This window comes from Bos indicus, chromosome 12, assembly GCF_029378745.1.
Source record: "Bos indicus isolate NIAB-ARS_2022 breed Sahiwal x Tharparkar chromosome 12, NIAB-ARS_B.indTharparkar_mat_pri_1.0, whole genome shotgun sequence".
In the NCBI taxonomy this organism is placed as follows: domain Eukaryota; kingdom Metazoa; phylum Chordata; class Mammalia; order Artiodactyla; family Bovidae; genus Bos; species Bos indicus.
The window spans coordinates 16,652,193-16,674,403 of NC_091771.1; the positions used below are offsets into that span (position 1 = coordinate 16,652,193).

The 22,211-nt window shown below is 37.6% G+C and overlaps 1 protein-coding gene across 6 annotated transcripts; it reads right to left on the minus strand.

Moving 5' to 3' along the window:
- Positions 1 to 605: 605 nt before the first annotated feature.
- Positions 606 to 20,562, minus strand: ESD (esterase D). 6 transcript variants are annotated; one of them, XM_070800079.1, is made up of 11 exons: positions 20,414 to 20,562; positions 17,297 to 17,368; positions 16,455 to 16,503; positions 14,186 to 14,260; positions 13,525 to 13,613; positions 11,482 to 11,580; positions 9,407 to 9,531; positions 7,952 to 8,071; positions 7,155 to 7,253; positions 5,033 to 5,200; positions 606 to 836 (listed from the first exon to the last, which is right to left on the minus strand). In XM_070800079.1, the coding sequence occupies exons 4-11, from the start codon at positions 14,251 to 14,253 to the stop codon at positions 756 to 758; spliced, it is 849 nt and encodes a 282-aa protein (XP_070656180.1). In that variant the 5' UTR covers positions 14,254 to 14,260; positions 16,455 to 16,503; positions 17,297 to 17,368; positions 20,414 to 20,562; the 3' UTR covers positions 606 to 755. The 6 variants fall into 6 exon arrangements, with proteins under 6 accessions (XP_070656180.1, XP_070656179.1, XP_019826814.1 ...); XM_070800078.1 differs by having other exon boundaries at positions 14,186 to 14,263; XM_019971255.2 differs by having other exon boundaries at positions 14,186 to 14,303.
- Between the last annotated feature and the right edge of the window lie 1,649 nt (positions 20,563 to 22,211).

A 22,211-nucleotide genomic window follows, 5' to 3' on the forward strand; every position in this document is an offset into this window, starting at 1 on the left:
TAACTTTTGTGCTCTTTAACAGAGAAATATATTTCTTTTAAAACAACCAGAATTCACCTATCATGTTTCAAAAGTGTGTCCATTAAGTTCTCGAAGGAACACACTCTGGTACTTACAAGGAGAATCATTACTTTTCTTGGCCGAGTTTATCAAGTTACATTTCTGCATGTAATTAAAGGAAAATATCTTTCACAGTAACATATGAAACAAGTTTCCTTATCGAATTTCAGATCTAATCTAGTATTTAATTCTTGTCTCTTGAGAGAGGTCCATAAACCAATGTCCACAAATCCATTTGACTCAACAGATAAGAAATATAGTTGACTGGGTTCTGGAAATCTGACTTCTATCTTAGCTCTCCCACAAATAACTGTAATGATGGGAAATTCACTTAATCTTTCTGAGTCTATTTCTGTATTCACCAACTAACAAATATTCAACTCAGTGACCACTAGAAGCCAAGCAGTTGTTAGACACTAGATACAAAACAATACGGAAAAAGACAGCCTATGCCTCTGAATCATTTCCAAATGATCTTGAAAAAGCTGTTAAGTATCAAATATTTCCCAAATGAACACTGGTAAAGTAACTTTAAAAATCAGAAGCAGATTTGATATATTTATTCAGTGAGTGATTCAACTACAGAATGAAGCATTTTTAGCATTATGAAATCCAAAGTTTTAAAATCTTATTTCCTTGCAATTCTGTTTATTACAATTTTATAATCCTGAAGAGATTCTCTTATCTGAAGTTTTTCATGCATTCAGATATTTTGCATGATGTCTGATGTGATCAGCGATAAAGGTTGCAATAAAGTAGTAGCTGTGATCATAACCCTAGAAGACAAAACAGAGAGATGATGTTTATTTACCATTCAGAAAAGTCAGTAAAGGGACATTAAATATATCTTGCATGTCACTTAATTTGCTTGTAAATAATTAAACTATCACCATATGTGAACGGTTTCTAATCAAAGTAAAGCTTATTACACTTGTACTTCAATATTTTCACTGAAAAAAGAATAGCAAAAATGTAAAAAGAAAAAAAAAAGAAACATTCTGCATAGCCTAGTTTCTAAATGCTATTAATATATGCAAAGAAAAGAAATAACACATTAATTAAATGCACAGAGTAAACATGTGGTCCTATCAACAAGGACATAAAAGACTCAGAATTTAGAGAGTTTAGGAACACAGGCAAGAAGTTCCAAATCCCAAAGGAAACACACTACCACCGATAAGGAAATGCTAAGATACAAAATAAGCACATGTAAACAATACAGGGAAAGAACATGTGAACAGCCAAATGCCCTATCCTGGGAAGTTAAACAGGGCCATGATAAATCACATTAAGAATTTGACCTCCTGTGCAGTAAAAGCCTACTACAGCTGAGGAAAAAGGAATAATTAATTAAATGCTGACATCTCTCAGCAATAAACCAAATTGGGTAAAACGTCAGTAAACTTTTAAAAACTACCATGCTGCAGAGAGAAAATGTAATTGAGTTGAAACAGATTTCTATCTGGTTAAATAAAATCAGTGACAGGTGATCAGTGGCAAAAGGAGAAGCAACCCTCCTGAAGGTGTCCTCTGAGTACAAAGTAAGTACCTTTCAAGGGAAAAAGAAATTAAAAATAGGAATGGAAGAACTTAAAGGTGTTAAAAACCAGGTAATTTTTAGGACAGCCCTTACCCTGCCAGAGGCAATTAAAATATAAAAGAGAATAAACCAGGGAAGATAAGAGTCTAAGAAAGTTTAACCTGATCAAGCAAATGGTCTGATTGGAAGAAAAATGAATTTTTCTAAGCATTGAAGAAACAAAACTGGGCCTAATAAAAAATATCACCTGAATTTCAGGGAACAAGGTAAAATCCCTAAGGTTTTGATGAATCAGTAAACGTTCTCAATCTCTAACTTCCAGCCGTATGCAAAGCATATCTTGGGTAGACCAGTTAATAAAGAGTTCTACTTTAAAATCATCAAAGAAACTTAAAAGCCATCTGTTTTCTATTTTCAGTGGCCAAACTGCAGAAGTGAATCTGACAGGAATGCTGTCAAAATTAAGGCTGAGCCTTGGAATTATTTGGTTTCACATCACTCAATGATTAGACCAGTCCCAGTTAATTTAGAGCTGAAGGACAGTTTCTTACATAAAGAAAGGAGGAGACAAGCACTTGGCACCCATGTAACTCTTGTTAAGAGGTCAAATATGCCCATGATTTTTAGGCCACAAAACCTGTAAAGCATAGTACCAAGTGGTACCTGCCAGTTTTCTGATAAAAAAATGGACCCGATCGAAAATAGGTATGCGTGTATGCTTATTCATGTCTGACTCTTTGCGACCCCATAGACTGAGTCCACCAAGCTCCTCTGTCAATGAGGCTTTCCAGGCAAGAATACTGGAGCGGGTTGCCATTTCCTATTCCAGGGGATCTTCCCAACCCAGGGATTGACCCAGTGTCTTATGCGTCTACTTGCATTGGCAGGTGGATCCTTTACCACTGAGCCACCTGGGAAACCCTAACGATAAAGCAGATAGTAAGTCCCTCAGACCTGAGGTAGTCTGAAGTCAACCGAAGTTGGCTTCAAACTCTGCAAAGTTGCCTCTCTGGAGCCACTGCCGAGGTATGAACATTGTGCTGCTCATTCAGCTATAACAAACCTAAACGTGATCTGCTCCACACTGTGCAGTTCCCTCAAACTGCCCATGCTGGAAGGAAAGTGGACAGAAAACTGGGCCTGAGCTAAAAATTGTGACTGATGATTTCAATGCTTTCTCATCTTTAAATAAAAAAGGAAAAGGAATGCTTTGTCTTGACTCTTCACTAAGCACAGACAACTACGTTTTTCAGTTGCTTGGGATATAGGCATTTTAGAAATAAATAAATTGACTTATTTTTTCCCCTCAAGAATTTCATCAGTGTTCTAACCCTGCTGCTTATATAACAAACTCTAGAAATTTTTCAGTCTTTGTAGCAAGGCTGAAACTTCGCTGTTAGTGGTAACAACAAAATTTCCTGGCATAAACTCAAGGGACGCAGAAGAGGCAACCAACAGCACTACTGCCAAGAAGTTCAAGTCATTTGGGGAAAAACACGCTTTGTTCTATCACTTACAGCTAGAGTTAATAAAATTAAACACACTGTTATCTTTATAATAAAGTTTCTCAAGGTTGATCATTGATCTAAAACATGTAATTCTGATAATAAATGTTCAAATTAATCTATTAATAAAAAATTCTATTTTTAAATGATGGATAGTCACAAGAAAGAAAAAAGGAATGTTGGGGAGGATGTGGAGAAATTAGAACCCTTGTGCACTGCTGATGGGAATGTAAGGTGGTATAGCTGCTATGGAATATAGTATGAAGTATCCTCAAAAAATTAAAAACAGATCACCACATGATCCATAAATTCCACTCCTGGGTATAATAACCAAAATAAATAAAAGTAGAATCTTCAGGAAACATTTACACATCCCTGTTTATAGAAACATTATTCACAATAGCTAAGACTTGGAAGCAACCTACATTGTTCACTGACAGATGACTGAATAAGCAAAATCTGGTATATGTATAGGATGAAATATTATTCAGCCTTAAAAAGGAAGAAAATTCTGGCACATGATACAACATGGATGAACCTTAAGAGGACTATGCTAAGTGAAATCAGCTAGTCACAAAAAGACAAATACTGTATGAGCCCACTTATGGGAAATCCTCAGGGCAGTCACAGAGACAGGAAGTAAAATGGTGGCTGCTAAGGATTGGGGGCAGGGAGGGATGGGGGGTTAGTGCTTAATGGGAACAGAGTTGCAGTTTTACAAGATGAAAAGAATTGTGGACAGGAATGATGGTGAAAGCTGCAGGGCATTATGAATGTATTTAACACCACTGAAATTGCACTTAAAAAGAGTTAAGGTAGTAAATTTTATGTGGTATTGTGGTTATTTTACCACAATAAAAAAAAAAAAAGCTGAAAAAAAGTAAAAAAAAAAAAAACCCAAACAGGTGGACAGGATAGGAATGGTCTCTCATCTGGTCATATAAGGATAAAATGAGTTAATGCTGTGAAAACAGTTTTGTAAGCTTACACATTGATCTACTACTACTACTAAGTCGCTTCAGTCGTGTCCGACTCTGTGGGACCCCATAGACGGCAGCCCACCAGGCTCCCCCATCCCTGGGATTCTCCAGGCAAGAACACTGGAGTGATCTAGGTAACACTTATCATTATAAGTTTTAGATCAATGTGCCTGGAATATTACCCATAAACATATTATCCATATGGCATATTACCCATAAACATGAATAAAAATCTTTTTAAAAAGCCTGGCCATGTATAATTTTCAGGGTTCATTTTTCATCCTGAAAGAAAAATTTTGTTTATATTATGTTCTGAAGTGTGTGATTATATAATTTTTTAAAAAATAAAGGCAGAATTTCTTTAATTATAACTATATTAGCATAGAGTTAGGTGAGTAGTGAATAGTCAAAAGTATTTTAGCCAAGGAAAAAGGAAAATCTGCAAACCAATCAAAATCCAGTAATAGTTCTCAAACAACGAGAAAGCAGCTCAACAGATAGGTTAGTATCTAACTCAATATATAGTGCATATGTGTGTGTCAGACAATACACAGCTTCCGAGGCTAAGATGTGTACCTAAAGAGAAGAGAAATTAAGGTGTAAGCTTGTCTTTTTATTTGACTGCAACAACAGCTGCATGTGTAAAGAAAGACACCCGATAATGTTGATGATTAAGTACCACCCAAGCATCAAACTTTGAGCTATTTACTGATCTTACAGTAGGACAGAAAATTGTAAATCCTTTTCACTGCCAAAAGCATTCCTATTTCTTTGTAATCTGGTCTTAGATATCATTGACTTAATAGGAAGGTTTTCACTTTGTCTTATTAGAAAATATCTTAACTAGAGGTACCTTTTCAAATTCTAAAATAAAATTTAAAAAATACTATGGAATCTTGTTTTTTTAATAATGAATTTAGAGCAAGGTAAGGTTTCCTGGTACTTGCCTCTTGCAATCTGAAAACAACAGGGATTTTCTTTTCTGTACAGGCAGCTATGAAGTTATCAGGCAGTAACTGTCCGTCGGAAAGGAACTCGTCCTCTTTCCCTTGATCAATTAGTATATCCAGCTGAGGACCTGGATAGGACTTCACAAGATAGGTAGCATCATAAGCCTATAAAAAGAGGAGAAATAATGAAAAGTAAATTCCCAAGCGCCAGAAAGATATTCTTCAGAATATCCTATACTAGAACCGAATAGAAATTTTAAGTCATTCAAGCTCTAAGGCTGATTAAGTTGGCTTGTCTGGTTTTTATTTATAAGGTCTTCAGAATGCTATTCTCATTACAGCCTCTTCCTTACTTTCAAGCAGTCCTAGACCAACAGCAAGGATTTTATATCTCAAGTATTCTTCATTGTGTAACCTTTTTTCTTCTAAATCATCAAGGTTATTAACCACTTCTCAACTTCAAAAACCCTGATATTTTTCCTTTGTAAATCCTTTCACAAATTGACTATTTCTTCTAACTATTTCAAATAAGCAGTCTATTTTTGTTTCTGCTTTTTGACTAATTCCAGACATAAATCTCTCTTTTGCTATCTGCTGAAAACCACCAAATATCTACCATCTCCAGGAACTTTCAGGAAGACTTGAATAATCTGAATCATGTTAACAACTCAAATTTAGTATCTGAGGAGCTGCCACTAGTTACAATTTTCTATTTTACCATCCATCTTTAAATGCTGATCACCCATGTATATTCACTAACCACACTGATGCATTGATCAAGACAAACAAAAGATTTTCCCTTCTAAAGTATCATGCTTTTTCAGACTTGCTTTCTTTAGTCTTAAAAGGAGAGTGAAAGGAAACATACAAAGTCCAACTAGTGTAAAGTTCTATGAGTTCATAATTCTGCATAGCCTCCTTCTTCCAAGAGTAAATTAAATGCTGGCCTAAACACCCCATAATTAAGACAGTAAAATCTACTGCCACTTGGAGAAAAACGATACACGTTCCTTTATAGGCTACCCCTCCCCTACTTCTCTCTATCAGTTGGTCTTTCACTCAAATCTTCTATTAGACCATAAGGCCCCTGTGGGCAGGAAAGGATCATCACCTTCTTGACAGAAGATTTCAAAACTCCACACAAACACTGCATATGGTGAAAACTCAAACTACTGATGCACAAGCATTGTCAATGCGTTGTTCTCCAAGTAACTAATAGTAACAATTTTTGGCATTCCTCCAACCTAATGAAAACCTAGGCCTAAGCAAAACAAAACTTTAATCTAGTGACTAAGAGATTAACTTTCCAATTCTGTTAGAATTTCAATGACCAAACTTAAGTAAAATAGGGGTCCATGTGTAAATGATTTTGAATAAACAGCAATGAGACAAAAAAGGTTTCCCCACCACCCCCCCAACTCAAGTATCTGCTACTTGCTAACAAGCGCATGGTGATGAGCTCATTTGCAAAATATTCAAATTCTTGGCAGGAGTTTTCAAATAGCCCATTTCTGCACAGTCTTGGAAAAAAGGGCCTGTTTATTTTCATCTAGAAGCATCTGCTCTTATGCTTTAAAAAGCAATCTCGCTGTTGTAAATAGACTCATAAATGTACATTACATACACAGTATCTATGTTTAAAGGCTGTTAAGCCTAGAATTAAAAATCTAAACCTGAGAGACACTAGATTTTGAAACAGATACACAAAATAAAAACCCAGGCCTCCTGGTTCTTACCATACAATCGAGCACATAGTTAAGAGATAAGTCTAAATTTAGTAATAGGGGCTATTTTTCATAATGTTAATTTAGAAAATAAACATATAAATTAATCATTAGCAGAAAAAAGATGTAGCCTCAGAATATCTGCCATAATTCAATACAATTTAAAAAAGATCCTTCATGGGTGGTGTTATTGGTATATGTATTCACTTTTGTTAATTAGTTTTAGCTCTGGATGTTTGGGCTTCCCTGGTGGCTCAGATGGTAAAGAATCTGCTTGCAATGCAAGGGACCCTGGATCCTTACTTGAATAAGTTAGGAATAGAATGTCTGTAGTGCAGCTTTTCAACAAATTTGAAAACTTATGAATGAGTTTAAGACAGCCATCCAGTACCTACCTCCCATTTACTTTGATCTGTTCCCAAATATCCGGTAAAGGCTTTTTTGCCCCAACGACAGAGCACTGGGTTGCAAAGTGGAGCAAATGCTGACACAGACTTAAGGCACAAAAATAAAATAAAATTTACAAACAAGTTATATTTTTGTAAGTTGACTATGCACAGATATTTGCAACTTGCTTAAAAACTCTGACTTGTCATGAAAGTCCCTGTGAACGAGTTTTCTTCTGCTATACTATGAGCTTAGATTATATGCCTCTCCAAGATCCATCATCCTTTGTGTTCTATTCAAAGAGCTAATAAAATATAATTGCTAAAGCAACCAAGCAGTACATTACATTTTCATTAAATAAGGCACAAATGAAGTTTATGATGAATTTCTACTCAGTTTTTCCACTTAAAACAATGGAAAATCAGAGTAAACTTTATGTGAGAATATTCTTGGTAAAAATATAGGTAAATGATAATATACTGCCATAATAACATTAGTCAAGACTAACTTTTAGAAAAAAAGAGCCTAGAAAACTATAGTTTGAATAGAAGCAATGAAAATTTCTTGATAATACCTCTGGCAGACCAATGAAAAAACACTGGGATACAAGGCCTATTCTTTTGAGTCTGCAGCATATATTGTATGGTCAATTTAATAGTCTTCCCCCACAATCTCTTGAAATTCCCAACACTAGAAAAGTTTAGTTCCAATACTAAACAACAGTATCTAATTTCAATCTCTGTAAGTTCCTAATATTATATTATTCAAGAGAAATATCTGTCACTAGAAGCTTAGGTAATCTTACTTTGTATTTTCCAGGATTCTTCAAAGCACAAATCAGAGCTCCATGGCCTCCCATAGAGTGGCCAAAAACAGACATCCTTTGGGGGTCCACTGGGAAATTGTCATTTACAAGTTGGGGAAGCTAGAGAGAATTTAATGGTGGGACAGAAGATATGAGATAAGGAAGTTTAGACTCTTTCAAAGTTGTATAAAAAAAATCAATACTTCCAAATCACAGTCTTAAAATGGTTTACACCGTAAAGATTTTTTAAAAATGCAGGATAGACAATGATTATATATCACTGGAGAATATATGATACATCACACTTAGAAAGCAAATTTAAGACGATAATGCAGAAAGAAACTTCAAAATGTTCTAAACTTTGATCCAATAATTTCACTTCCTGGAATCTATTCTACAGGAAAAGTTCTTATGGGTAGAAAAAGTTATACACAAAGATAATCAATGCAGTAATAAACATTATGGTAAAAAACATATGTAAAGATATAATAGCTCCATTAGAAAAAAGTAAATCATGGCATACGATGGAATACTATCCAATTCTTAAAATTATGTTACAAATAGATCAGAATATTATAAAATATTTGTTTTCTATAACTAAAAAAGAATAAGATAAAAATGTTTCACAATTATATGAAAACTACTCATAAAACAAAGTCTGGAATATACCAAAATATAGTTGTCTGGGGTGACAGAATTACACATGATTAAAATTTTATACTATTAGTTCTGAATTTTTATGATGTGGACATTGTTAAAATCATATAAAACTTAGAAAAATGCATAAACTGTACACAAATATTATTAATAGAAGCAATGCTTTACCACTTATCCTTTCTGATTATGATTAATCCCTGTGAATATGTCTGAATGAACCAACTACCAGAGAAATGCGAAGTGTTTTCATATACTATTTGCTTTGTATAACCTGGTCAATGTAAACAGGTATCAAAATAATTATTAAATTCCTTAAAATTGTACTTAAGTGAATTTAGAATACTCCTATTGTAGAAAATAGGAGTATTCTATTGAGAATAGGAGAATACTCCTATTGTAGAAAATAGGAGTATTCTCCTATTGAGAAAATAGGAGTATAGTACCAGTAAACTTGGGAATCTTTACAAAGGTTAATTAGTAAATATATACTAAATAGGCTTCCCAGGTGGCACTGGTGGCTAACACAGGAGACGCAAGAGATGTGGGTTCAATCCCTGGGTCGGGAAGATCCCCTGGAGTAGGAAATGGCAACCTACTCCTGTATTCTTGCCTGGAAAATTCCATTGACTAAGCAGCCTGGTGGGCCAGTCCACGGGCCGCATAGAGTCGGACATCATATCACATATACCAAACAGATTCAACAATACCATACCTTAGTTTAAAAGACTAGAAGGACCTTGTGTCCAAAATCAAACTTTCACAGTCATCGATTAATAATTACAATGTAAATTAAGTTACCTCCTTCGTTACGTAAGAGTACATTCTATAGTTAGTTTTCCAAAGATCTTCAGTAGCATCGACATAAAACCCAGCGCCAGTGCCGAAGTCCCAGCTGTCCTCTTCTCCTTTAATATTGCAGCCACCTAATTAAAGAAAAGTCTCATGGTTTCATCTTCTCTGTTAGTAATGGCCCCCGTTTAATAATACACTTTAAAATGAACCTGAATATTCAGTTGCATCAGAGCTGTTCACTGGACACTGTGAGCTCTCTGGCCTTTTGGCGCACATACGTCCTTGCCCTCGAGTGCGGTCCTATGACTAGTTCCAGACAATGAGGTAGGAAAAGGAGGACATGGTCCTCCAGGCTGGGGTATTCACTGTCTTTCTTTGTTGATGTTAGAAGATCTTAAGTGTTCTGAACATATTCTCACTCTGTTTTACCTGTCAAAGGGTTTCGACCTTCTTTTTATCCTTCGTAAATGTGTTGAAATTTCTTCTCTGATGACCCTCCTCACTACCCCAACACTTCTTTGTTCTCTGTACCACTGTGATCTCAGAAGAGAATGGGGACAAACACTTGTGCTCAATTCGCTATCTTGAGCTGACAGTGAAAATGTCTTCTTATATACTCTGGAATCATTCCATCCTGTTTCTCCTATTTATCCATCCCGCCAGTGGAATTTTCTTACATTCCTTTTTAATTAATTAGGTTTTATTTTATATACTTGCATGCAGTTTAAAGTCAACCACTGGGATTTCGAATAAAATCATCAGTTCAGTTCAGTTGCTCAGTAGTGTCCGACTCTTTGCGACCCCATGAATCGCAGTGTGCCAGGCCTCCCTGTCCATCACCATCTCCCGGAGTTCACCCAAACTCACGTCCATTGAGTTGGTGACGCCATCCAGCCATCTCATCCTCTGTCGTCCCCTTTTCCTCCTGCCCCCAATCCCTCCCAGCATCAGAGTCTTTTCCAATGAGTCAACTCTTCACATGAGGTGGCCAAAGTACTGCAGTTTCAGCTTTAGCATCATTCCTTCCAAAGAAATCCCAGGGCTGATCTCCTTTAGAATGGACTGGTTGGATCTCCTTGCAGTCCAACGGACTCTCAAGAGTCTTCTCCAACACTTCAACACTTCTCCAACAGTTCAAAAGCATCAATTCTTCGGTGCTCAGCTTTCTTCACAGTCCAACTCTCACATCCATACATGACCACTGGAAAAACCATAGCCTTGACTAGACGGACCTTTGTTGGCAAAGTAAAGTCAACCACTGAGATTTCGAATAAAATCATAGTGATACGTAATTGGATGGAAATGACCTCTTTGTAAGAGTCTCTGCTCATCCAGGAACATGGCACTTTCCCACTAATGATCATTAAGAATTTTTTATGGTTTTTACTTAAAAATAAACCTTATTTTAAAAGTTTATTCTGGAGACATTTTATATTTTTGATGCCCTTCTGAATTAAACATTTTATTACATTTCCCGTGAGACATGTTTTACTTGTTGTATCATAGGGACTGTGAAAGGAAATGCACTGCTTCCCAAGGCCGGTCATTCAACTTCCAGATAGTTTTAGCTTCCATTTAAATTCCATTTCCTGACCCTTCCAGGGTCACAAAACAAGTTTCAACTATCTGATGGATTGAATTCTCAAATACCTGATATTTTCATTTCTCTAACGTATACATTATAATCACTTGTATTAAAACTAATATTTGTTTAGCTGCATGACTGCTTGATGACTAACAGAAATAAGAAAATTACTACATGACAAGACAGGCTACCCAAGGAACAAAAAATTATTTCCTCTGCATTGTAAGTTATTTTGGTACTAGTGCCAAGATGATAAAGATTAATTGAGTTGCTCAGTCTCTGTTTTAAAGTGTCAATCTATAAAATGGGAGTAGCAAAACTGTTAGTAAAATTCAGTGAGGAAAATATATAGTATGGTATTTTAGAGTCATGATGTTGCCTGAAAGATTAGTAAATAGCAAAAATACAAAATAAATTGTGTACATGTTACTCTGCTTGTAACTTAGTCTTCAAGATTTATACTTTTACAAAGGATCTCTGGAATAAGAACACTTACGAGGGCTGGTATCTGGGGCAATGACGACAAGGCCGTGTTCCGAAGCAGCTTGATGGTAACCAGATTTTGATATAAAATTTTGTTCTGTGCAAGTTAAACCTAAAGATCAAAAATATTGTTATCTCATGATATACTGTAAACGGCTTATAAGCTTTATTTAACAACACAAGAAAATAAGCTCAGTTCAGTTCAGTCGCTCAGTCATGTCCGACTCTTTGCGACCCCATGAACCGCAGCGCGCCAGGCCTCCCTGTCCATCACCAACTCCCGGAGTCCACCCAAACCCATGTCCATCAAGTTAGTGATGCCATCCAACCATCTCATCCTCTGTCATCCCCTTCTCTTGCCCTCAATCTTTCCCAGCATCAGGGTCTTTTCCAATGAGTCAGCTCTTTGCATCAGGTGGCCAAAGTATTGGAGTTTCAGCTTCAACATCAGTCCTTCCAATGAACACCCAGGACTGATCTCCTTACTTACTATTAAAAAGGTTTTTTTTTGTTTTTTTTTTTTTTTAAAGAAATCATGCTGAAAAAGACACTAAAGTTTCTCTTCTCATAAAATTTGTAACAGTATCAATCTAAGAATTGTCTTAGGTTAAATGATCCTTTAGCTGCCTTTTCAAAGTCATGGACTACAATTTCAATTACAGAAATCCTCTGGACTAGATGTGTTTGGGAATTCAGAATTTTTCAAACTGTAGAATGGCAATATGGTGCATAAACCAAATGCTATGACAATCCCAATGGCGTGTTATCAAGTATGTTAATACTATTCCTGCATCAAAGCATAAATGTTCACAGTGAGATAATATTATGGTCATCATAATACTAAGATATTTTTATATACAAGTAGTTCTCAGCAATAAAATTTAGACTAATCATCTTTGAATTTCTCAGTGTACTAAGAAGAGAACTGCTACTGCTGCTAAGTCGCTTCAGTCGTGTCTGACTCTGTGTGACCCCCATAGATGGCAGCCCAGCAGGCTCCCCCATCCCTGGGATTCTCCAGGCAAGAACACTGGAGTGGGTTGCCATTTCCTTCTCCAATGCAGGAAAGTGAAAAGTGAAAGTGAAGCTGAGTTAAAATTATGTAGGTACTTAATTTTTACCTTTTAAAATGAAACATAGTTCTCAAAGACTGATAATTTGGTGAGAAAACATACATTAAGGGAGGATTTAGTAAATCAAAGTCATAAGAAGCAATTTTAAAGAAACAACAATACAACTCTATGACATAATTTGGTTTTCTATGAGTCTCTTAAAATGTTTGCTTCTAAAGATGAAGTGCCAGGATCTTGTGAAAGAGCTCTCACAATCCACTGGATAGTCTGATATTCACCAGTGTTTAAGAAGAAGTCTTCTGGGATGTTCCAGACTGTTGCCAGAGAAGATCCGGGTCCAATTCAAACATTCTAGAGAATGCTGTAAGAAGTTACTTGTCTGTGGTTTCTAATTACCATATCACAGGTATCCTGCTTTTACCTAACATTGTTCTATTTGAGTGGTAAAGACTCTAAGAAATGTTTGGTTTAGGCACAAACTAAATAAGTTTTCTAAGCTTTTGCCAATGAGTCTAGAACTTTATATTTTCTGCTAAATTATGTGGTCTAACTGAAAAAGAAGTAGATTTCCCTGGTTGGCTCAGTGGTAAAGAATCAACCTGCCAATGCAGGAGACACAGGTTTGATCCCTAGGTCGAGAAGATCCTCTGGAAAAGGAAATGGCAATCCACTCCAGAATTCTTGCCCAGAGATCCCATGGACAGAGGAGCCTGGAGGGCTACAGTCTATGGGGTCGCAAAAGAGTCCAACATGACTTAGCAATTACACAATAACAACACAGACATGAAAAAGAAGTAATAAAAGAAATGTAATTCAGTAGGTTTGAAACTGTTCTCAGGATAAAGTAAGAGCAGACTATAGGCTCCTAAAGTTTTTTATAGATGGTTAAGAAAACACACCAAAAAGTCAAGATGGAAGAGTAAGATAAGCCAGGAAAAAAGAAAAAGAAACCCCTTTACAAAACTCAAATGCATAACACTTACCAGACAGCCAATATAGCACAGGGCATTTTCCAGTTTCTGCCTTTGGTGGTAAATAGACAGCAAATTTCATTTTGCACTTCAGTTCAACACTATAATTTTAACAGACATCAAAAAAAAAATTGCCCCTCATTAGTCACAAAGAAATGTAAAACAAGTGATTTAACGTCCAGAATAAGTGATCTCATCAACATTTTAGGGTATAGCCCCTAGCCCTTGAAGAAAGAACAGGGCCAATTTAGCATACTAATCAACCTGAGCTTATGCTGTACATGGTACACAGTCATCTGGAGAAGAATGAATTAAAAGAATAAATGTAATACCCTCAATATAGCACGAAAATTTTTAAAAGAAAAATTGTTTCTAAAGAAATGTATGAAATAACAAATCTAAAGATCTTAAACTACATGTTTGCTCACAGACACTGAAATGGACCACATCCTTAATTCTCTTTTTGTATAAATATGAAATTTATATGTAATTTACAAGTAAATATCTTATTACTATCACCAATGTCAAAACTAGGTAAGATAAATTTGATAAAAACCACAGGTTTTCTATGTGAACAGTTATTCATGCAACCGTGATCTTTCATGGGCTTATTTAAAGATTTAAGTAGGTGGAAGCAGAGAGAGATCTAAAATTGTATCCTCTTTGTACTTACCTGTCATGTTCAAAAACTTTCTGCAGTCCACCAAAGCACTTGCTGCTGGAAACCTGTTTCAGGGCCATTCTTCCCCTACTAGTGAAGAGGGACCTCATCAATCTCCAGAGAATTAGCTCTTAAAAAATTTGCAACAGAACTGCTTTCAGATAAAGTATCTAAACATATGGCTGTCTGCCACCTCGAATTTTTTTCACATGCTAATTTTCTGATAAATAGTATTATGAAAGTGACTAAGTTTATTAGGTACACTTAGAGTTGTTATATTCACTTTAGAAAACTTAAGTACTCTGGTATGTCATTACTTATTAACAAGCTTCATGGTGTGTATGTCTGTGGACTGCCCCAAGTTCCTTTAAGAAAGCGAGAGAATACAAATAAGTTATTAACTGATTACTTTAGCTAAGAAGATTAAACATTGTTAATAGTTTGCTGTCAACTGTAACAAAAGAGTCACTGGTATGACTGATTATGGCTGGTAAGAAAATGGGAGGAAAATGATGTAACAGTAATGGTTTTGATAATAGTAAGAAAGAACATGTATTCAACACTTACAGCACAGGCACTTTCCTATACATTAAACCAGGTCAAATTACTCATCCTAGCGGAGTATTTCAGAGAAAGTGCTGTACAACTTTCAGATCAACATTTCACCTTTTAAAACAAACCAGCAAGTAAAACATACGGCTGTCCTAAGTGAATTAAAAGTGAAAGTAAAATCGCTCAGTCGTGTCCGACTCTTTGCGACCCCATGGACTGTAGCCTACCAGTCTCCTCAGTCTATGGAATTTGACAGAAAAAATTTTTGAAGTTTGGTTAATTCTTTTCTCTCCAAAACATCTTAAAGTTTTCATGAATAATTTTAAACTTAAATGTTAAAATACCACACATTATTAATTTTTAATAATAATACCAATAAAAACCCCCACAAAAAACTGGAAGACCATCTTTTATGTATGGTTAAGCACCCATTGAGCAAAGAAAAACCAGACTGATTCTGATTTGTATTTCTCAAGGAAGGATTCCCTTTCTCTCCTTATTATAAATCAGTAAATCATACACACTAAATATAAAAATCCTCGGACCCCAGGAACCGGTATTACCACTCTGGTGGTCTCTCCGTGAAAGGCTCTACTGCGTGCTAGTCCAGCTGTGGTGCTACAGTTACTCTAAAAAGACATGTAAAAATAATCTTGGAAAGCTTATTTGGGAAATGTCTTTGCAAAAGATTAGTTTCAACCTTACCTTTAGGTAATCTCCTCGATAAATCCAAACACTGAGCTTCACGCTGGAAATCTGGGGTGTGACCCAGAGAGTCTGACCTCAGAGCCCCTCTGCTGCTCTGCTTTCCTGCCTCACCAGAGGGTTTCTAAATACTCTTAAAAAAAACTTTTTTTTTCCCCCAGAAAAGATTGACAATTTGATAGCATTAGGGTATTACAATTACACACAGAGGAATTACCTTCTATTCAAAGGTTTATGCTTTTAATCTTCAAAAGGCCAATTTTAGAAAAAAATGATGTTATTAGTTACTGAATATTAACCAGCCATTCTTGTTCACTACTCTATCTTAAACAATGAATTAAGAGACAGAAATACACTTTTAAAATATATGCACATGAGATCAAAGAATAAAATTTACCTGGTGGAATTATTCTGCAAGGAATTTCTATTTTTTAGACCTAGCAGGGACTATATCTGCTTTCCCAAAACATGGTACACCGAGCATATATCTAGTACATGAAAGATATCTAAAAATTATTTGTTGAATTAATGAATACATTTTTAAACTTCTAGCTACCAATTATGTGAACGTTTTTAAAATTAACTTAATCTTTACCTCTATTGTTTTTATACTTTGCTATTCACCTATTTTAGTAACTCATCACTGGTCTATTTCTTCTACTCTTTGAATGCTTTTAATTAAAATTCAAAATCAAGTACTTTCCATTTGGGCAAAGAAGACAAAGTGAAAATACTGTTTTTTAAATTGGTAGAATGAATTTTTTTTAAAACCTTTTAAAGTTCTTTTTCCCCCTAACCACCCATTTTAGAAACTGTCTTCAATTATGAATTAAGAAAAAAGGCTCAATAAAAAAATCAAGACATAAGCTAAGAACTAGATATGATATACTTCAATATATGATATACTAGGCGATTACACTTTTCACTAAAATTTTCCTAAGCTAAACACAGCATATTTTAAGCCAAGTTACTAGATTTATATTCAAGTTCAAAAGTAATGTATCAAAAATAAAGTTTAATGTACCTGTCCAATTACTACTTGCTTTTTGGTCTGTACCAAAGGGTAGATGATCCTGAAAAAAAGACCAAATGATGTATAAATGGGACATACTTTTTACAACAAAGGTAACAGTTCCACTATACATTCTCAGTAGAGTTATCTTCCTTTCTTAAGGTAGATGACCATCCACCCTGGGTGTGGCAGAATGGGAAGGCCAGCTGACAGAACAGCATCGTCGCTTTACCTAGGCCCATAGTCTAAGTAACCTTAATATCTACTTTGCCACAAGGCCTCGTGTTTGGTTAAAAACTTTTCCTGGAATAAGATTCCAATGAAGAAAGGTTTTTTTATTTTCTTTCTTTTTTCTTTTTAAATAAACAGAAAAAAAGTTTTAAATCGTAATTTGAAAGTATGAGATATGATCAACTGCTGAGAGTGATGAAAACAGGAATGGAGACTAGAAAAGCAGAGGAAGATAAGAGGAAGCCTAAATCCACCTGAGTTGCAGGTCAAACTTGTCATGCAGGGAGGATAAAGCAGCGAAGAGATGAGAACTTAAGGACACTGGGCTGACTGGCTAGAAAACATGACCTGGTGAGAAAACTGACTAGGCTTATGAAAGATGGTGAAGTGAGGGCAACACAGGAACAACAGAAATGTGTGCAGCGATGCACACGAAGCGACATTTGTCTGACAGACGCTTCACTTCAGTTCTAGGAAGAGATCTTGGGGAGAAATGAAATTACAGAGTGCGACAGAATAATAAAAACACCCCTCTCTGAAACCTCAAAACAAAAACCAACCCCCCTCCCCCCCAAAAAAAAAACCCACAGTGCCAATCTTCTTAGAAAGTCAATGAAATGTACCTCAATAATCTTCAGAGAAAAAGGTTCTCTCACTGCATGGTATCAACACATGGAACGCCGATTAGGTAAACACTATTAAAGAGAAAGGTGTCTTTATTCACAAAGCATGTACTCCTCCAAAAGGCCAAACTGTCAGATTTTACTTTTGTTCCCTTTACTCATTGAGGCTAAATGTTATCTATCTCCAGAAATCTGTATTCTTTGTATTTTACCCATTCTTTCATTCTTCTCCTGAGCATCAAAAGTTTTCTACCTATCTCTACCTGGATTTCCATTCCCATTCTCTCATGGACTTTGATCCATTTCTCTGGCTGCAATGTGTCCCCACCCCACTGGCTCTAAATGATCTGCACAGGTCTCCCCAACATCACCCAATTATGGCACTGCTCTCCAGCACTTCTTCGTAAAAATTCTTTTCCTCAACGAAATTACAGGATCTGAGCTCTCTTCCATTCTTTGTTTCTCCTCCCATCTTCCTTTCCTTTTTTGTTTACATTCTTTCCTTAACTCCCATCCCCAAAGTTTCAACTATTTTTTGTGTGAAAGAATATAAATCTGCCTCTCTCCACTCAATCGTTCTCAAACACTGGTGCCAGAATTTAAATTTCCTGTTGAACCCATCTCACCTGATGTGCCTCTGGCTAGCAAAACTCAACACAGCTGAAGTTAAGTTCAATCTCCTACCTTCAAATCACGTTTTTCTATTCCTCTTTCTGCTCTCTTTTCATCTATGCCCATCTTACCCAATTCTGTTTGTAATGTCTTAACGTAATCCCCTCTTTGAATTCCCATTACTACCATCCTAATTATATACAAGAAATTAAAACTTAGCTTCCTACTCTGTTTTCTTCTTTTATGTCTCACTAAAACTGATCCTGAGTAGAGGCCTAGGGCTTTAATCCATTTACCTTACTGCTCAGTGGAGCCCTACACAAGTCACAGTCAGGTCTAACATGGTCTACTTGGAATCACTCATCATTTAAATGTATTTTTAATTTTATTTTAAAACTGTGATAAAAACATAAAGTCTTCTGTCTTAACCATTTTTAAGTGCATAGTTCAATAGTGTTAAGTTGTATAGTGTTAAGTATAGTCTGTCCATTTGAAAACATGGTTAGCTTGCTCACATTAACTAGCAGATGACAAATGCTGGCCCACAGCCAGGATCCTGCTACAGGTGTAGAGAGTTAATCCCACCCAACTATCAGGCCAGTAGCTGAAAACCAGTATGTCACTGAAGTAGAAGACATTGGCATTAACTATACGATTTTTTTCAAGTTTGATTCAATTAAAAGTTCACAAAATTCAGACTATGAACTGACAAAAAGAGCAGGATGAATAAAACGCCATATATACTTCGGTCATATTATTAACTGTGTACTAATCATAATCTCTTTTCCTTCATAAAAATTCACATGGCTTGCCCACAGAATTTTTAATCCACCCTGGGGGAAAAAAGAGCATTCATGAACTCCAGACAACTTAAATTGTCTTCAATGGTCCCACACTATTTTTCTGGGCTTGTTTATTTTAGTCAAGTTCAATCAGTCTAGTATAGTCTGGATGTTTCTACTGGGGGCCATGGTACAGTGATTTTAAAGCAGGTTGTGGAGCCAGACGCTCCAGGTTCAAATTCTGGCTTCTCTAGGTACCACTTCCTGGTAGTATTCTGGCCGTGGTAGTGTCTGGGGGCAAACTTTCTATGCCTCATTTCCCCATCTATAAAATGGGGATATTAATAGGACCAATGCGATAGGGTTGTTAATTCATGCACTTACAACGCTGCTGGCTATGATTACTCACACTATTATTTCTGCAACCTCCAATGCCCTCCAAGGTCCGTGCAAATGTCGTCCCCCTGACCACCCCATTAGAGATGACCTCCACGCTCCGAGACAATTCTGACAGCGCATTTACAACACGATCGGACTTCCCAAGAGCTTGCAACTGCGTGCAGAGAAGCGGGTTCCCCCTCCCGTGGGGACTGCGAACGTCTAGGGTCTGCTTCCTCCATGAGTGGGGTGCACATCAATTTCACACAGAAACAGCTACGGAAACGCAGTGGGCCCTTGAGAAACAAGCAGCTGCTCAAAGAAAGAGACTGCAGGCCCGAGCGCCCGGAGTTACAATTCTTGGGGGCTTAGTGGGGAACAGGGGTTTGGGACAAGGCGCCGAGCCTGGGTACAAAGTCCTCCGGCCAGCGCCCCTCCCTCGGCTTCCAGCTCCGGCTCTCTGCGGCCAAGCCCACGGGCCGCGTTCTCCGCGATCGCACACACGCGACCCGCCGCAAGGGCTCAGGAGAGTCCGTCCCCACCGGAACCCCCAGTATCACCCGTGCAACACGAGACCCCGGCGGCCCGAGGACAACCAGGCCTCTGCCCAAAACCAGGCTCACCTACGGTGGCGGCGGGAAAAGCAGCTGCACCTGAAGGGATGTGCCCGGCCTAAATATGGCCGCGGGAGCCACCGCCTCGGCCCAGCCCCCTCCGGGCCCCCCCACCCTGGGGTCCTGTTTCCGGAGTCTCTTTTCAGCCCCGCCCTCCCTTTGGCCCCGCCCTAAAGCCTCGCCCCTGTCCCCGCCCCTTCCCTCAGACTTGCCCCTCCCACAGCGCTTGTGAGCCGCTTTTCCCTTTCCAGGACTTGCCAGATGGGCGCTAGTGGGAAAGAACCGGCCTGCCTATGCAGGAGACGTAAGAGACGAGGGTTCGATCCCTGGGTCAGGAAGAGCCAGTGGAGGAGGGCGTGGCAACCCACTCCAGTATGCTTGCCTGGAGAATCACATGGACAGAGGAGCCTGGCTGGCTCCATACAGTCCATGGGTTCGTAAAGAATCAGACACGACTGAAGCAACTTAGCCCGCAGCCCCCTGTCGTAAGATAAGACGCCCCCCACGTCAAGGACAGGCCTTTCCCCCTATCCCCACCCTCCCCGACTCCCTCCCTCCAGACTCGTCCCGGAGGACGCAGGATAATGCCCAGGCTTGAGTGAACCTGAACTCTGGCCCCCACTTAACTCGTGTAAAATGTTTTCATGTGATCTTTTGAAGTTTTTTTAGAAACCAGGAGATAACTTCAAGTCCATAGCCCCCCACCATCCCCATCTTTCCAGTTCACCTACTTGGTTGCTGGAGTGAAATCGGAGCCATTTAAAAAATCTGTGCTGGAAACATAGAAGGAGCTTCGCCAGTGTCCTGTTTTCTCCCTTCTCTCAATGTTAGATGAATTGAGCAACAAAAGTTGCTGGTTGCTGACTTAACAACAAATACTTGCTTGACCTTCTCTTTCTGTTGCTTGTTTGTTTTAACCAAATTGATCATTAGTGTACTTTGCCCATTGAAGAAATTAAATATGATTACATAAAAAGCTTAAAAAAAGTTTTTTTAGCCAATAGTTAGACTGAGAAATTTTAATGACATCTTCTAAAAGACAAGGCTGGCTTTTGGGGCATGCAACATGCCCAGTGGAACAGGACGTCAAAAGGGACCTGCGCTTAGTATAATTGATTGCTATGCCACATTGTTAATGAGTTTTGAAAGGGCCCCCGTATTTCCGTTTTACACTAGGCACTCAGTGCAAATGATGTCTGAAAGCAGTGGTAGGTGAACTGTTGCTCACGAAAGAGTGGTAATTGGAACTGTTGTTATAAGTATAGATGCCACACAGGAGATTACCCGTCAGCAATTTTCCAGTGGCTCAGGCCCGTTTGGCCATAGTCAGCTGTGGATTGAACTAATCTGAGGAGCTGTGGATCCAGTGGAATTCAGGCTGAAGATAGTATTTATTTAATCAAAATGATGTTTATATTCTGAGAAACCATTGAAATGAAAATTTCAGTTTACTTTCTACTATTTTTTAATATAAATTACTGAAAAGGGAATTTTCTTCAAACTGAGTTTCACAACTAAAATAGAATACCCAAACTTGCAAGTTATTTAAAATTGATAGGAAATATTTGGGGAGAGTTAAGGGTATTTATTTGATAAATTGATTGCTGTGGGGTGCAGACTAGCCTAAGAACTGTGACATGAAGTCTTCTATTGAAAGGTTCTTGGGTTGATACAGTGTGATGATAACCACAAGTGAAATTTGAAATACCTTTTACTCAACATGAATACAGCTATAATTTATAGCTTCAATAAATTTGTTTCTTCTTTAATACTATATATATATAATTTTATAATATGTAATTTGAAGAGATATATGTATGGACCCACCACATTCATTGCGGCATTATTTAGAATAGCCAAGACATTGAAGCATCCTAAGCATCCATTGATGGATGAATGGATGAAAAAGATGTGAGATTTTTATGTATATACGCACAATGGAATGTTATTCAGTCTTAAAAAAGAGGAAAATATCAGTTGGTACAAGGTAAATGAACCCGAGGGCATTATGCTAAATGAATATATCAGACAGAGAAAGACAAATAGTGAATGATTTCATTTATATGTCAGATCTTAAAAAAAAAAAACAAAAACAAACCAAGAGCTCCTGGATATTAAAAACAGATTGATGGTTGCCAGAGGTGGTGGAGGGGAGCAGGGAGGGTGCAGGTTCGGGGATGGAGGGTTGGGGATGAGCAAAAGCATCCAGATTCCTAGACTTTCCAGACTTCCAGTTATGGAAAATGAGTCCTGGAAGGCAGTTCAAATGACAGAATAGAAAAAGCTTCAACTCACTTCCTCCGAGGGACACACTTAGTCTACAGCTACTGAGGGTACAGTTCACTCTGAAAATGACCTGAAAATTATCTGAGCAACTCCTTCACATCAGCACATGTCCAGGCAGGTAGGAAAGGCTGAGACAGAGTCTCGCCCTAAATCCCACTCGTGCGTGGCAGCCCACAATCTGGAGGGACCTCGCAAAACCTGACCTTACAGAATCTGAGTTTCTGTGTGGGAGAGAGTGTTCAT